Below are 16924 nucleotides of genomic sequence, written 5' to 3'. Positions count from 1 at the left end.
TTTCTTTTTTCTCACGAGGGCTGGGCGGGTGGAATATCAAAAGAAAAACGGGTAATGATCTATCACAGCAAAGGACAGACCTTTTCGTTTAAATTCACCTTCCTCCCAGTTGGGACAGGTGAGTTGAACTCTGGGTCACTATGGAGCCGCACTTTGTCCTTACAGTCAACTCCGTTAAATAATTTAAAAATAAATTGTGTTAAAGCGTCATGAGAGAGTCTAGAAGAGTTCAAGGTTCACATTTTAGCTTTAATACCTCATCTTTGCTTCCGAAACCCTCATTTTAAAACAATCGCCTAGCTTGACGAGGGATCAAAAGGGGAACTATGCGGCAAAAAAGTGTCACATCAACACAGCGAAAGTTTTGCTGCCACGTGAAAATTGGGTTGATTAGGGGAAAAAATAAAAGAGAGAGGTTTAATAAGAGGCTAGCATGTCCCAGTTTCGGACCGTCTCTCACTGCCCTACTTTCTGTGTCCCTCCAGGGTGCCTCTAAAGGTGGAACAAGCAAACAATGCCCGCGATGCCCTGGCCAAGGCGGTGTACAGCAGCCTCTTCGATCATGTGGTCAAACGAGTAAACCAATGTTTCCCCTTCGAGACTTCCTCCAACTTCATCGGGGTGTTGGACATCGCTGGGTTTGGTAATATAATGCAGTTAGTGTTCAGTGTGTTGTGGAAGTTTCAACTTAAAGTTCCAGCGTGTAGGATTTAGGGGGATATACTGGCAGAAATGGAATATAGTATAAAAAGTATGTTTTCATTAGTGTATCATCACCTGAAAATAAGAAACATTGTGTTTTCGTTCGCCGGTCACTTCTACATAGGCAGTGGGTCCTTGTCTACAGAGATCACTATGTTGGATTGCCATGATTGTATGGTAGCCCAGATCAGACAAACCGAACACTGGCTCTAAATAGGGCCATTTGTGATTTCACATTTTTGCCTTTTTTTATTTTTCGTATTTTTGTGCTAGGTGAGCACATGTAGCAGGTGCTGGGCTAGCGACCTGTCTCTGACATGCCAAACAGTGTTGGAGTAACACTTATATGGAACATATTTTAGAGAGGGAGACATCTGTTAAGATAATGCGGCTCTCTCTTAAAACATCCTGAACAATGAACACTGAAGAAATTTTAACCAGAAGTTTCAGCTGGTTGTAATCTGCAATCCTCACCACTAGATACCGTAAAGGGATAATTTATGCTCTATATTAAATCCATCGTTTCCTTAAAGCTTATGGATCCAGACAAAACAGAGCAATACCACCATATGAAGACATAATAGAGTGACAGGAATTCTCCATCCACATTATAATGTGTTTAATGGCTTCAGACCAATGCCGTCTACAATGCTGCGTTTGTTAAAAGGTACATTATTACAAACTCTTCCACCGTCGATTTATTAAATGTTGTCTTAAACTTTTGACTCTAGTCAAAAGTAAACTAGTCACTCTGGTCTTTTGCCATCTAGTGGATATATCTATGCCATTATAAAGAATGCGTGAAAGTATGAGGGTAGTGACGTTTACAACTCTTAAGACAGATGTATCTCTTTTCATAAGTAAGTGGAAATGAGCCTTAAATCCCCCTGAATCCTAAGTGAAGACTTAGCCCAACATTGCGTAGCAGAACTGAAAAAATGTGTTTCTGCAGCTTTCTAGATTGACTGCAATTTGCACTTTTTTCATTTTATTTAAAATTCAGGCTGCTAAAGAGACACTTGTCTGTGCAGCATGTTTCTTAATATAAGTACCCTAATGCATACACACACACACACTTCATTACCAGGGCTCCTGCTTCAGAATTAATTTCCCCCGACTGCATAATTAACATAGGCTTTGCAAAAATGTTCATTTTGGAAAATTAATTGAAATATATGACTTTTCTGCTTCTTCTGTTTTTTTCCCTCCTCTTAGAGTATTTTGAGCACAACAGCTTTGAGCAGTTTTGTATCAATTACTGCAACGAGAAACTGCAGCAGTTCTTCAACGAGCGTATTCTCAAAGAGGTAGGTGAGCAGTGAGCAGATCAACGTGATTTGGTGTGGTTTACGTCTTTATACCAGGAAACCTACCGTGTCACGTCACTTAAAACTTACACACTCCTTCACAACGAGGAAGCGTTTGGCACACTCTTTCACTCTCGTGTCTGTTTTCTCACTTATATTTTCCCCTCTCCTGCGCTCTCTCATTAGAATGCTAATTTCTCAAGGGACACGATGAGACGTGTTTCTCTCCTGTGATCTCTTAACGTTATTCTCTTCCAAGGTCTCCAATTAATGCGCCACAATTCTGGTTCAAGCCTCATTCTCATTAATTGTGTATTGTCGGTTTGGTGTTTTTTGTTTGCTTTTTAAGGTGGATGATGTTATGAAGCCACTTAGAGAAGTGTAAACTAATTTTTCATTTGTGGCCTCTTCTATGCAGGAGCAAGAGCTGTATCAAAAGGAAGGCCTGGGAGTGAATGAGGTGCATTATGTTGACAACCAGGACTGCATAGGTAGGCTTATATCAACTTCCTCCCTCCTTGCACCCTGTTGATACTAAAACTCCACAGCTTTAAAATTTACTATTTCCCTGAAAAATAAAAAATAACTCAAATTTACTTGCAGCACTAGCTCATTCATTTTGGTTTTGCCTAAGGCTCTCAGGTTACTGGTCCTCCTTTTTTTGAAGCCCTATGCAAAATACTTGAAAGAAAAATAGATCCAAATCCTCTTACAGCCATTTTTAGTATTCAGTGTGAGGACAATCATCTCCCCAAGGTACAGTCAAATTGCATTGCTTACATCACTCTTAGCCAGAAGACTCATATTACTTAATTGGAAGCAGGCTACCTCCCTCACACCCCCACCTCCTGCTTTAAACACTGGATCAGAGATACAATACCATTTTTTAAGCTAGAAAAGATAGGACTTGCTCTATGAGGTCCCGAGACAGCCAATTTGATCAAGGTTGCAAGATGTTGGATTTTTTGCCAATATTTGATATGCTGATACAACAACTCATTTGGCCCATAAGCAGTGCAGACAGATATATACATTTTTTCCCTGCCTCATTTTGTGATCATTTAGTCTAAAAACAAAAAAACGTCATCCTACTCTATTGGTTTGTGATATCACAAAAAATCAGCATATTTGCCGATTCCCATATTTCAGGATGACAATGACGTGCCAATATTATCATGTGTCCCTAATTTTAGCAGTGTATGGCAGGCTGTCATTACATATCTGCTTGAGCAGCTATGAGGTTGTAGTACTGTTTCTTTTCAACGTTTGCTATAGAATTTTATTCTAAATCACAGGCCTGAGCACACACCTTCTCTATAACTGTTAATATTTATATTCATCTTTAAATGTTGTTCGTATGTTTTTATTATGGGTATATATATTTTTAACTTAAAGGTTCAGTAAGTAGGATTTTGGGGGATATATAGCTACAGAAATCGAATCCAATATATTAAGTATTTTCTTTAGTGTTTAATCACCTAAAAACAAGAATTGCTATGTTTTTGTTACCTTAGAATGAGCCATTTATATCTACATAGTAATGCTGTGCCAGACTCAAAATTATGTCCATCCAATCAGATTTGGCTGCTCAATACAAATATTCAACTGTTCGTTCCTTTTTTAACATGAAGAGTTTATGAGTTTGAACAGGGTTCTATATGATGTTTAGGGTGACAGTGACGTTCATGTAATACAGTAAACAAGCTAACAACACTAACAATAAATCAGAAATGTGCAACAACAATTTCTGCAGACACTATCAAACAAAAGCCAGAGACCGCATCGTGTTAAGTTGCTGTAAGCTGTAAATTTATCACCTCTACGTAGACGGCAAAAGGAAATGTTAGCTTGAAGCCTGATGGGGCCTCTCTTCCTGCGGGCAGCCTCCATGTCCACAGCAACCTGTACTTAAGAGCAGTGTGAAAGTGAGGAGCGCTCACTCTGCAGCTAAATCTTGCAGCTAAATAAATAACATTTCACCGATAAGAGGCCGGTTTCAGATTACCGAAATCAGTGTTATAGCTGTGTCTGAGTATGTGTATTGATATCTGCATGTATATGCACTATGGGTGTTCTTTGGAGGGGAAAACTGGAGCATCGAGTGACACTCAGGGACATCATTAAGGTGAAGTGTGGCCTTTGAGGGCTTCTGCAAGCGCAAATGTGGCTGTCTCTTTAGCCCACACACTGCAAGTGCACTGACGTTGGTTCAAGTGTAACGTCAGCTTACCAGCATGGCATTCATTTGGGCCATTTCTTGTGCTCTGGGCTACACGTCAGAACAGCGAAAATACACCTGTCAGGGGGACAAAAATACCAACTTCTCATTATCCAAGGAGATGGCATATCCATGTGTCTGAAGGGAGCAGGCGTAATGAGTATTTGTGGGTTTTATGGTCTCTTTTGTGCATCGGGAAGCCTGGCGAAATAACACTCCCTTGTTTTTGTTGTGTCTGTCCTCGAGTGAATCCTCGAATTAATGGGATGAAATAGTCAGTGTATCAAGGTGAAGCAGTTTGATTTGTATTTCAAAGGCTGTGATTATTCAGGTGCGAGGTTAACTGACAGCCGTGAATAACATTTATGACTTGCAAATGACCGTTTGGGTTGGCCATTAATTCACTCATCAATCTTCAGGATTTATGCACAGGTGCTTGTTCATGCAGATTTTTTTTTTTTTTGAGGTCCTTGGCTATTAGATTATATTCCAAACAGCATGCTGCATGAATAATTCAGAAATATGGTTAAATGAGCATCCTGATGAGCATGTTTTGTGCCTTGAATATTCACATCCAGAAACAGTAAACAGTGAAAATTTCCAATAAATGTCATAAACTGAATTGTTTAGTGCTTTTATAACTTTTGTATAATAATGACCACTGTGGTTCCCATCTCACCCATTCCTAAATACCTCAGCAGGGATTTTTTCTGTTTGTTGTTGTCTAAAAGCATGTGATGCTGAACTTGATGAAGTACTTAAGGTTATGTTGTGGCATCCTAGGCATTACTTTTCATGCTGGAGCCTCGCTGCACATTATAAAGCAGTACTCAAAATAATACTGAGGATTTTCAACCAGATTTGTATCATAACAATATGGGTAGTATGTGTAAATAAACTATGGTGAACTTCCTTCAATCTTACCAGTGTCTAGATCTCCCAGCTCAAATCTGCCAGATTTTCTCTGGCTCTACAGCTGTTGCCTGTACTGCATATAGTATTTCCTTATCAATTATGAATTATTATTAGATTGTTTGTTACAACCCCTGCCACCAAATTGCTTCCTATCTTAATAAGAACTAGCTGGCACTACGTCATCCACCAGTGGGCTCATTTATTTGACCAGGGTGGTGCATTTTGGTAGTTGTACGTTTTTCTCTGTTTTCTCTGTTATATAGCACCATTGTCATAAGTACTTGCATGTGTACTGCATATACAAGTTTTATGAAAAAAAAAATCTTTCCAGCACTGTAATACATCCTTAAAGGCATACTGTCCAGAATATCCCAATACTGTTTGTAAATACGCTCACAAGCAAAAGTCATCAACCCCCCAACACAAAACATACGAAGATAAAAAATAGAAGCAGAATCTCTGCAGAAAAATCACCACCACACACCTCTAGTGTGACATAAGTGATGAATGAGAGGGATTGCTTCTATATAGATCTATAATTGTTTTTTTAGGAAAATCCTGCTAGGTATATCTTTAAATCTGAATCATAATAATGTTGCTGATACATATTTAATTGTTGTTTCCAGACCTAGTGGAAGCAAAGCTGGTGGGAATTCTGGACATTTTGGATGAAGAGAATCGTCTCCCTCAGCCCAGCGACCAACACTTTGCACTGGCTGTTCACAGCAAACATAAAGACCACTTCAGACTGACGGTCAGACCTCTTAGCTGTGCTCTCTGTGCCTCTCCCTCCCTCTCTCGTTCTTATTCTCTCTCTCCGTCTGCTTTTTGCCTTCCCTCCTGTATTCTCCTATTATTCTCTTTCTTTGTGCACGAAGTTCTTTTGTGAGACGTGATGTGGTGATGTAACCGCACACTGGTTTTGTCATTGTGATCATTTTTACTCTCTCTGTTCGTAACAGCAGTTTGGTGAATGACGCACAGTCTCAATCCCCCCTTCTGTCTCTGTCATTGTTGCTATTGTTTGTCACTCTGCCTGTATCTCTGCAAGCATGAAATCCGTTTAGAAATGAAGCCTTGACACCAATTCAAGCTTAAGATTAGAGTTGGCTGGCTGCAGCCACACTCCACTGCAGGGAGAGTTATTGCTCAAATAAGGACTACTCTATACATTTAATAGGCTGAAAGACATTAATCTTAATCTAAAGTGCTTAAATATGCTGTAAGCTAACATTTCTGCTATACAGCTTTCACACTTTAAGAGTAATTTATTATGGTTCCCCTCACTGATGAAGCTAATGGAGCTTAAAAATACTTGGTGCCCCTGCTTTTTTCTTTCTTTAAGTGTTTTTGGTAATGGATTTTTGGGTTCCTTTGTAATACTTGAGCCAGATAAAATGAATGTAGCATTGAAAATGTCCTTATTATTTCCTTGCAAGTAAACATGTGAAATAACTACAAATTACCTTGTACAGAGTTTTTGAGAATACACCCATATTTATTGCAAGATTCTGGCTTTTCTGCTGGATTTCACTGCATTTATGGATTGAAATGTTTCACTCTTCAAACCAGCCCTCCTGATTCAATAGTGGTGTGGATAAACATGATTCTGCTGTAGAGACGGTGATGGATAGGATTAGAGGGAAATCAATATATATGTGTTTTAGCACTGTCATTACATTCGATTTGCTTTCTCCCTCTCCCACTTAGGTTCCCAGGAAGTCGAAGCTGACCATTCACAGGAATCTGCGGGATGACGAAGGCTTTATCATCAGGCACTTTGCCGGAGCAGTCTGCTATGAAACGGTTATTCTTAACACAGAGCTTATGATATAGGGATGTTGAGGCTGGGTGGTACTCACATTCACACACTACCAGTTACATAAGACAGTGAAGTAACTTACAGTTAATGCCAACTAAAGCTCACTAGTCAATACAGAAAATCTAAGTCAATCAGTTAATCGTCTTATTATTACAGCTAAAATATGATGCCCTCGTATGACTGTCACAATGCATGGAGTGCGCTATAAATTAGCGAGGCTCCCTTTCTGTAAATATGCCACAGCTGAGCAATGCCTGAGCAGTGCTGCTTGCACTGGTGATATGGCTGCTCTTATATGTTAATGCCGAAATGAAAAACAAAAGGCTCTGCAATGCACATGCTCAGCTCATGCAGGCAGTGTGAGCCGAAGTCTCCAGATTTATTTCCGCTGCTTTCCACCATTTTCTGCTCTTTTTTGGTTACTCTTTCGTTCACTTTTACCCTCATTCATTTGATAAGCTCCACCAAGCAGAACCATGAAGTAGTAAGTCTGGTAAATCAAAATGGTAACAGGCCAAATGTGGGGGATGTTTAGATATTTTAATGAAAATATCAATATTTGGCGCCAGTATATCGATAACATCTTGCAAGAGGAAGTCTCGTGATATATCACAATATCGATGTTTTGTCCCACCTGTACTATACACATATACATATCTGCCTCTAATCCAAACATCAACACTACCTACCTCATCTCATCTAAACTCTGCACCCGGTCTCTCATCAAATCATCACATACATCATCACCTTTATGTTATAGTTCGCATGTCTGCTCGTTACATCTTTCTTATTAATGTTCTATGTGTGTTTGTATGTGTGTGTCATTCTTTTTGTCACATATTTTTTTACCAAGAAAGAGAAAATAACAAAAACAATAATAAGTTGCTTTAACATAAATGTATGCATTTGCATGTGTTCGTCCACAGACACGGTTTGTGGAGAAGAATAACGATGCCCTCCACATGTCCCTGGAGAGCTTAGTGTCTGAATCGAAAGACAGATTTGTTCGAGAGCTGTTTGAGAACTCAATCACCAACAAAGACTCCAAACAGAAGGCGGGGAAACTCAGCTTCATCAGCGTTGGTAACAAGTTCAAGGTCAGAGTTAACGTTAAAATTTGTCATTTTTGATTGTTAGTCCCTGAACATAAATAGAAATGAATACAATTTGCTATTTTTATACTTTGAAATTTCACTGTCACAAATAAAAATAAGCAAATATACTTTTATTCTTTTGTATTAATAATTAATATACTGAATTTAAGAAACTTAGATGCTACAGTATTTTATGTTATTGTAGTTTCTAACATCTTTTATTGTCAGTGACATGTAAATTGAATAGCTTTATCTTATTCTATACACTTTTTATAGGCTTTGTCTAACTGTAAAATATGTAGTCCAAATTAAAGACAGAACATGTTAAATTTGATACTTGGTTGTCCAGGGAAAATTATGTAGCTGCAATAATGTAGACTTACTACTGGGAATACATTAATTTGCTGCTCAACAGTCTTGTTTAACAATTTAAAAGTGAAGAATTTCGTTAGATATTTCTCAGCACTCTTTATCTTTTAAGCTTCTTTCCAGACTTTTCTAACTATAATCTCTTGACCTCTTCCACCTTTCCACTCTTCATTCCATCCCTTGTTCTCCTCCGTATTCAGGGTTTCCCTCTTAGATTTCCCTCAGCCTCCCACGTTTTTCCTCTGAGAAAACCTTCCTTGGTGGATAAAGCTGGATAAAGTCAGCTTGAGGTATAATAGAGAGGAGTGAGAAAACAGGAGGAGTGAAAAAATAGAGAAAGAAAGAATAAAACACTCCGGCTTTCTCACAAAAGTTTGCTGAGCAAGCCAGAAAATACACAACTTTAAGCTGTGTGTCTTATGTTTCAGCATCAACCAAAAAATAAAACCCCAGCCTCGGACTCCGACGGTTTCTTTACAACTAATGTAGCTTCTTTGCTTTCATCACTAATGCATCAGACATGGCCTGAAGCACAAAGATGATGTGTGAGTGTTTCAGAAAGCCTCTAATAACTAGAATTTGTTATAGACAGAGGAAATGTGGTCTTATTTTCAATAGCAGGAAATATGTTAAGATAAATATATACTGTCAAAATGAGCAGCCTGAGAGATGTGATGTGAAATTTAAGATTCTTGTCAAGGTCTGTAATTTCATCCACTTAAACACAGACAGTGTTTGCGTCTTTGTATTATTAGATCTCAGTGCTGAATTCGATACAACCGACCACAACATGTTCCTAGACAGACTGGAAAACTGATTTTGACTTTCTTGCACAGAATCAAACTGGTGGGAGGCCTATTTGAAGGACATAAACTATGTTTTGTTTATCTGTGCTTGCACATCTGTGCATACAAAAATTACGTGGAGTCCACCAGGGTTCCATCCTGGGGCATCTTTTATTGAAGATGAAAAACAACAACACAACAAAATACTCCATCATAATTATACAGATGATATACTTATTTATATAACACTATTAGCAGCGTAGAAACATGACATGAAGTCCCAAACAGCTCCATTCTGAGGCCTCTTCTATTTAGCATCTACATGTTCTCAAGAGCACAGATCACGTTAAACAACCACACCAAATATCTTTTCATATCTTTTCTTTTCAACGATCAGCTTTAGTTTCTAGCATTAAAGGCCACAAAAATCTCGGTGTAGTCGGGGACCGAGAACTTTATTTTAACATTCACATTAAGACAATTCCAAAATCAGCTTTCTATCACCCGAAGAGTATATCAAGAAATAAAGGAAAAAATTGTCCATGCATTTATCTTCAGAAGGCTCAACTACTATAACGCTGACCAGACGGCTGTAGGTGTTTCAGATTGTCTGGGACAGGTCTGCTTTACTTTGTTTTATTCCTTTTAAATCCTAAGCATGATAATATTTTTTTATTTTATTTTACTTATTTTTTATTTTGCCTCATGTTTGTTTTAGATCTTGTCTTAATGCCCTTCATGCACTTTTAATTTCCTTGTTATTGCAGAATGCTATACAAATGCAGTGCCTTGCCTTTGTCCTGGCATGACTGTTAGCTCTGGTTGCTCCCTTCCCTTCCTCATATAAAATGTCCATTCAGCCTACCTTCATTGTAAATGTTATAAATAAACCAATAAGCATTAACTGTCATCTACTTGCACACACAGACCCAGCTGAACCTGCTGCTGGAAAAGCTTCGCAGTACTGTAAGCAAAATATCAGTAAAAAGTCAGTTCTATCTGGTACTTTCCTGCCCAGATCAATCACTACTTATAACTCTTTGCATGCATAGGGCTCCAGTTTCATCCGCTGTGTAAAACCCAACCTGAAGATGGTCAGCCACAAGTTTGAAGGAGCTCTGATTCTCTCACAGCTGCAGTGCTCAGGTAGGACCAGAAACAGGCACAAACCTAGCGGCCCATATTGTCAGGGGGTGCCCTGAACTTCGACTGCAAAATGTCATTCAAATTAACATGTACTTACCACAAAGAGACAAAAATGACTACAAAGAGAGGCAAACCAGCGACAAAGAGACAAAAATAGACTCACAACAACTACAAAAAGGGGCAAAACAACCACAAAGAGACTGCAAAATGACTACAAAGAAAAACAAAATAATCACAGAGACTAAGGCACTGAGAGTTAGATTACAACAGCAAAGAGATGCATGACAAAAACAAAAAGAGGCTGAAAAGCTATAACGTCTGTGTGCCTTGCTCCTTATTCAGAGAGGTAGTGCATGTCTGTGCTCAGGGGCCCATTGTCTCAAAATCTGCCCATGCATTAAATACAGGAGATGGATGACAATACTAAAACATGACATATTTCTATATATTAATATGACAAGAACCTCAGTATGTGAATTGTATTGGACCTTTCTTCAAAAAGGAAAGCCTTGGGTTTTGAAGAAATGCAGGATGTAACATTTCTTTCCACTACCTCCCACAAAGGTTGAATTATGTTAAACTGTAGTGACTGAAAAAACCTTTGGAGGCCCTTGGCTTTATATATTATACTATAGTTCACTGCAGTTTGTCCTTGTTTGGCACTGTACAACATCATAAATGTTTAGACAGTTTTCTTGTCACATTACAAAACTTTGATGTTTTTATAAATGTGTTACACCTTCACTTGGGGCATGGACTATGATGGAAGTGGACATCTGTTTATTCTTCATGTTCCTTCACAACGCTAAATTATGTATTTTGACGTCAATGCATAGTGCCACTGTGATTGATGCTGAAATTAATATGGCCCTGCAACAGCCTTTGTGATTACATTAAAGTTACATAGTTAATCCATGCATTGCATTCTCACTTGCATGCACACACAAACACACATCAGACATTAATTAGGTGTCAGGAATGAAACAGAACAGTGTATATTGAGTGTAACCTAACAGATTTCAGGTTGTTTTTCAAGTGCTTAATGTTCCTCTGATAAACTGACAGTAGTTCACCTTTGACTGTGTGTAATGTTATTCCTCAGGTAATCCTGTTTCTCTTCAATAGCCCTTTATATGTCAAGACCTCTTTTCCTTTCTTTATGTGTTTTTCTTGATCAGGCATGGTGTCAGTGTTGGATCTGATGCAGGGGGGTTTCCCCTCCAGAGCCCCCTTTCATGAGCTCTACAACATGTATAAACAGTACATGCCTGACAAGCTCACACGCCTGAATCCACGACTCTTCTGCAAGGTGGGATTACAGAAATTCTTCTTTTTTAAAAAAATATAGAATATTTTTGTGTCACTGAATGTGAATTTATTCCTCTATAGGCTCTGTTCAAAGCCCTGGGACTAAATGACAATGACTTCAAGTTTGGATTGACAAGAGTGTTCTTCCGCCCAGGGAAGGTACAGAGACGTCAGCAGAATCATGAAACATTAATGTTGCAGATCATCGTGCATAACTTTACAAATATGCCATGAATTACAGCTTAATATGTGTTTTTGTGTATGTGTGTGTGCATCAGTTTGCAGAGTTTGACCAGATCATGAAGTCTGATCCAGACCACCTTGCAGAGCTGCTAAAGAAAGTCAACACGTGGCTGGTTTGCAGCCGCTGGAAGAAGGTCCAGTGGTGCAGCCTGTCCGTCATCAAACGTGGGTTGAATCGACTGAACAGAACTTGTGATGTGTAACTCAAGCAGCCTAAATACTAACTATTTACCGCCTGGTTGGCTCAGTGGATAGAGCGGCGCCCCATATACAGAGGTTGTATCCTCACCGCAGTGGCTGTGGGTTCGATTCCGGCCTTGACCCTTTGCTGCATGTCGCCCCCTCTCCCTCTCTCCCTTTCACACTTTAAACTGTCCTGTCCATTAAAGGCAATAAAAGCCCCCAAAAATAATCTTGAAAAAAAGACCATTACATATGCCCACATATCAGTACATCAAAAGAGTTAAAGCTGCACTGCAGTAGGCTTTAACTGCCTCAAAATTAAACATTATCAATACATAAAAGTTGTTGGTCTTCAATTTTCCTGACAGTATGACAAAAATTCTGAGAACATTTTATCATTAATTTCAAGAACATGCAATTGCAGCAAACAGTGTTTTAGTTGTATATGTCAACATAAATGCGGTCCCCATTCAATATTCATATATAGTAAAAACTAAACAAAAATGATCTCTCAGTTTGGTTCAGTTTGGTTTGTAAACAACAATCATACTGAAATTCAGATTCTAAATAAAATATAAGAATACTTGTTCGAAAAGCAGATTCTCAAATCATTTTTGAGAATACTTGTTCCTCCTATGAATTAGTCTCTCCATGGGCGCACTGGAGGACGTCCAGGCACGTTTAATTATTTTATTTTATTTTTTTAAATACCCGGAAGTTACTGTAAATAAACACTGAGATTCTGTCTATAGCCAGATGCAATATTTGTGTGTCTGTCATCATGCTGCCATATGCCACTCAGTCAGAGTCAGTCCTTTCAGAGAGGTGATGCCAGTCTCCAATACTGTCCATATCTACATCGCACGAGACCTTCACACAAAAACTGCAGATGAAGTTTGAAAAAAAAAAAAAGAATAATTGAAGAAAGGCCAGTAGCACAAGTTATTTTTCTTGGTCGGTCATTTCACTTTCCAGTGCATGATGTATAAGATGCTTTGTCATTTCCTCACAGTTTTATTATTTAGCTCTGATGGCTATACTAAATCACATTTCACGCATTTCCATTCATTCTGAATATTTAGAGCTGCAGCCTCTAGCAATATGGAATAGTACTCTAAAAGCAGTTCCTTGAACCATTACGCTCTATGCCAAGTTATTGATTCCCACCATTTAACAAAGTGCACGCTGGCTTCTGCTTATTTGTGTGGGATGCATCAAATGAAATTACATTAGTTATAAGAGAATGCTGCCTATGCTTGACCACACATTTTTTTGCATAAATGACCTGAGGAAATGTATGTCCCTGGTCCCTGGTCATTTATTTCCTTCAACACCTCACCTTATTATCGCGCTTTCGTTTATGTGTGTGTGTGAGAGTGTGAGGGAGATAAAGTGTATGTAAGACATTCTGCACTACTTGATTTTGTGCCTGATCAATTTTACCCTTTATAGCAGTTCATACATAGCTGAAACATTGGCTGTAGCATGGTTCTGTAGCATTTTAAATTTTATCTTTAAAAGTTAAGTTGTTGTTATAATGTTTTGTATCATATATTATACATGTAAGTTTCTTCTAGGGTTTTTTTTTTGTCTTAATTAAAGAGACAAGGTGAAGAGAAGTCAGATAATGAGAGGGGAGAGAGTGATGGGGGCTGACAGGCAATAAAGGTCTTGTAACTAGGGATGTCGTGATCAAGTTTTTTTGCCCCCAATCCCACTCTGAGTCATTGATATTGAATATCTGCCAATACTAAGTCCTGATCCAATACTTTTATTTACCTGGATAACACAACTGCAGAGTGCACACTTCAGGTGTTATAAAGTTATTAAAATCAATGCAGTGTATATGATTGCCACATTAATAGCTTTACAAAAATAAAAAAGTAAACAGACTCAAAATATTTTTAAATGGCTCTTATCACAATGCCAATGAGCGTAGTTTTTGTTTTTGTAACAAATCAACAAATTAACAAAGTGGCATGTCTTCAGAAATTGTTCACAAATCCACTTAGTGCAGAATTGTGATAAAAGTATAGAACACAAAATAATGTGATTACAATTCCACTAAAACAGTAGTTTTATAGCTGGACTTTAACATTCACAGTCACAAAAAATAATAATTGGTCACAAAGCTGCTCATTACAGCCTTATAGTAAAACTAGTTCAATAAAAATAACAACATTTTTTTTTGTTTCAATTCAATTCCACTTTAGATGGTGTAGCAGCTTAAGTTGAACATGAAAAAAAATCAGCTTCTACTTACTAGAATGGCAGCATTACAATAAAACCGGAATATCTGCCATAAATTATGCTCTCCGTTTATGACACCTGATATAAACAAAGGATTGTGCGGGGCTCATGCTCAAAATAACGGATCCTGATCAATTAAAAAATGCCTCAAGCCTCATACCGATCCTTCTGATCAGGACATCCCTACTTGTTACAGTTCATAAATGCAGCATTTTTCTACATCTTTATTTGAATCCTCTCCCTTTTTCTCTACTCTTCAACAGTTCGGAACAAGATGAGTTACAGAGCTCTGGCCTGCATTAAGATTCAGAAGACTGTCCGCATGTGGTTGTGTAAGAGGAAGCATAAGCCACGGTGAGTCTCCTCCTGGCTCTGTGCCAAACACACACACACACACACACACACACACACACACACACACACTCGCACAGCCTCACAAACATTCATCATTTTTACTGTCTTTCTGTTTGTCTGTGCCCTTTGCTCTCTTATTTTTCCTCTCACCCAGAAGTCTTTTGTGCTTTTTATTTAAACTGATTCACGCTTGGTGGGTTTTGATGGCTTCACCCACACTGTGCATTTAGGAGTTCAAATCAATCTTTGAAAGTCATCTGCGGAGAACTGATGTCTCACTGTACCGCTTTGGGAAATGCCGCATGTCTTTCTGTATTGGGTTGCTTTTGGAAAAATGGCCTTTGTGGAGGCAGCCATCCAGATGATGAGTTTTTAGAACTTTTTTTTTTTTTTAGAATCTGATTTTGATTGTGATTGCCAGTCTATGTATGTATGCATGAGAATATAAATCTTATAACAGCATTTAGGTCAAAATGAGGAGTGTAAATCCAAACTACAATTTATCTACTTTGTAAGATGTTAAAGGTCATAATTTGCGATGTATTTCAGAGTGAACCAGAATATGTGGTTAGGATGCAGTTATGAGGGGGATTTAAAACAGACAGTGGGCATGGCTCAAGGAATCACGAGTTCAGAGCTGTAAAAGACTGTTGGCTTCCACCTACGACTCCCTCATCTGCATTATTGTCAGGAAGTGGAGCTCGGGGGAAAAATTGGTCAGTTAGAACACAACCACGCTGCCTTGGATACATAAACAAAGTTTTTGTCAACTGTGATCCAAACACACCACCCTGACCCACTAAATTGCTCTGCTAGCTTCTATGACTCACTAGCGGACAGTCGAATGTGTTTTTATACCAAAGTTGTTACAGTTAACTAAATGACACTAAAAACTGAAACTAGGTGTGACACATTTTAGTTAACAGGAATAAAAATTTAAAAAGGATAATCAAAAAATCTTCTTATATTCTGATCTGTGTGGCGTTAATGCAAGAGGTATTTAGGAAATCATTTTAAAAAATAGATATTATTGGGGCACTCAGTAGCTCACTGTGTCCTCGCCGCAGCAGCCGTGGGTCCGACTGTAACCTCAGCCCTTTGCTGCCTGTCACCCCCTCTCTCTCTCCGCCTTTAACTTTAAGTCTGTTCTATCCATTAAAGGCCAAAAGTCCAAAAAAGAATCTTTAAAAAAATAGATATTATCAATTTTTGGAGATTTTACAATGCGACATCTGAAAAAATGGTTCATTATACCCTACTTCCCGTCTTAGCATTTTAAAACTTTTGAAAGATTGATTTAACACATTTTAACGCCAATTAAGGCCTTATTTTAGATGAATTAATTTAATGCTTTGTATGACTTTTTAAGGATCTGTGGGAATCCTGTGAACAATTACCACAATATACAAAATTTGAATTACAAAATGTATTTTTTATTTCTCTGTAACTTAACTATTTACTTCACTTTTTATGATCAATATTGCCAGTGGAAGTAAAGAGTCCAGATTTACTCTGACTATACATTCACTTTCGTTTTAGAATGAGCTTTGTGCGTTTGGTGTTTCATGTCACTATATTTTGGGGAGGGGGGGGGGTTTTTACCATATCTGCAATTTTGCTTGCCCTCAGTTGTTACCTTAAGTCCCCAGGAACATACTGAACACAGCAAAACAAAAGACAAAATAAGAAAATACAAGTAGAGGTTAGAGTCTGCAGATAAATACACTGCCACTTGTAGGGGGTCATAAGTGATGACTGAGCGGGATGACTTCTGTATAATTATGTTGTTTTTTAGTTTCACAGTATACCTTTATTCACTTCTATTGTCACCTCTGTTAAGCATTTTTCAGTGAAACATGTGACTTGCTCATTTGTTTATAGCGCATTCATGTAAGTTTGCATTTTTCACTTCTTTCATAGTATCGATGGCATGGTGAAAGTTCGAAATCTGAAGAAACACATGGAGCGGTTCAACAAGGTGGTGAGCGGGCTGACAGAGGGCAAGCAGGAGATGGCCAAACAGGTTCAGGAGCTGGCGGCCTCCATCGATGCACTGTTTGCAAAGATAAAGGCGAGTCTGTGTTCACCTCTTTCATGTTACCCGGCTATTATTGCTCTGGTGATTCTAAAGCTGCTCATGTCAAGTTTTTTTTCAGGTGCTTTGAGCACGGTGGTACAGTGTGAGCAATGAAACATTTTGCTGTTTGTCTTTGAACGTGTTTATCTGG

At 38.4% G+C, this 16924-nt stretch overlaps 1 protein-coding gene across 1 annotated transcript in view; it reads left to right on the top strand.

Annotated features, from left to right (window-relative positions):
* Positions 1 to 16924, top strand: part of myo6b (myosin VIb) — a 53882-nt gene that overhangs the window by 16755 nt on the left and 20203 nt on the right. The window contains exons 13-25 of the mRNA XM_042500686.1: positions 486 to 643; positions 1918 to 2009; positions 2428 to 2500; positions 5769 to 5896; positions 6853 to 6948; positions 7891 to 8061; positions 10140 to 10178; positions 10265 to 10358; positions 11537 to 11667; positions 11748 to 11825; positions 11945 to 12074; positions 14606 to 14696; positions 16617 to 16767. Coding sequence (XP_042356620.1) covers positions 486 to 643; positions 1918 to 2009; positions 2428 to 2500; positions 5769 to 5896; positions 6853 to 6948; positions 7891 to 8061; positions 10140 to 10178; positions 10265 to 10358; positions 11537 to 11667; positions 11748 to 11825; positions 11945 to 12074; positions 14606 to 14696; positions 16617 to 16767 — 1432 coding nt within the window. The remainder of the gene's footprint in view (positions 1 to 485; positions 644 to 1917; positions 2010 to 2427; positions 2501 to 5768; positions 5897 to 6852; positions 6949 to 7890; positions 8062 to 10139; positions 10179 to 10264; positions 10359 to 11536; positions 11668 to 11747; positions 11826 to 11944; positions 12075 to 14605; positions 14697 to 16616; positions 16768 to 16924) is intronic.

The sequence above is a fragment of the Plectropomus leopardus genome, chromosome 14 (assembly GCF_008729295.1).
Source record: "Plectropomus leopardus isolate mb chromosome 14, YSFRI_Pleo_2.0, whole genome shotgun sequence".
Lineage (NCBI taxonomy): Eukaryota > Metazoa > Chordata > Actinopteri > Perciformes > Serranidae > Plectropomus > Plectropomus leopardus.
This window is presented reverse-complemented; position numbering and strand designations above follow the sequence as displayed.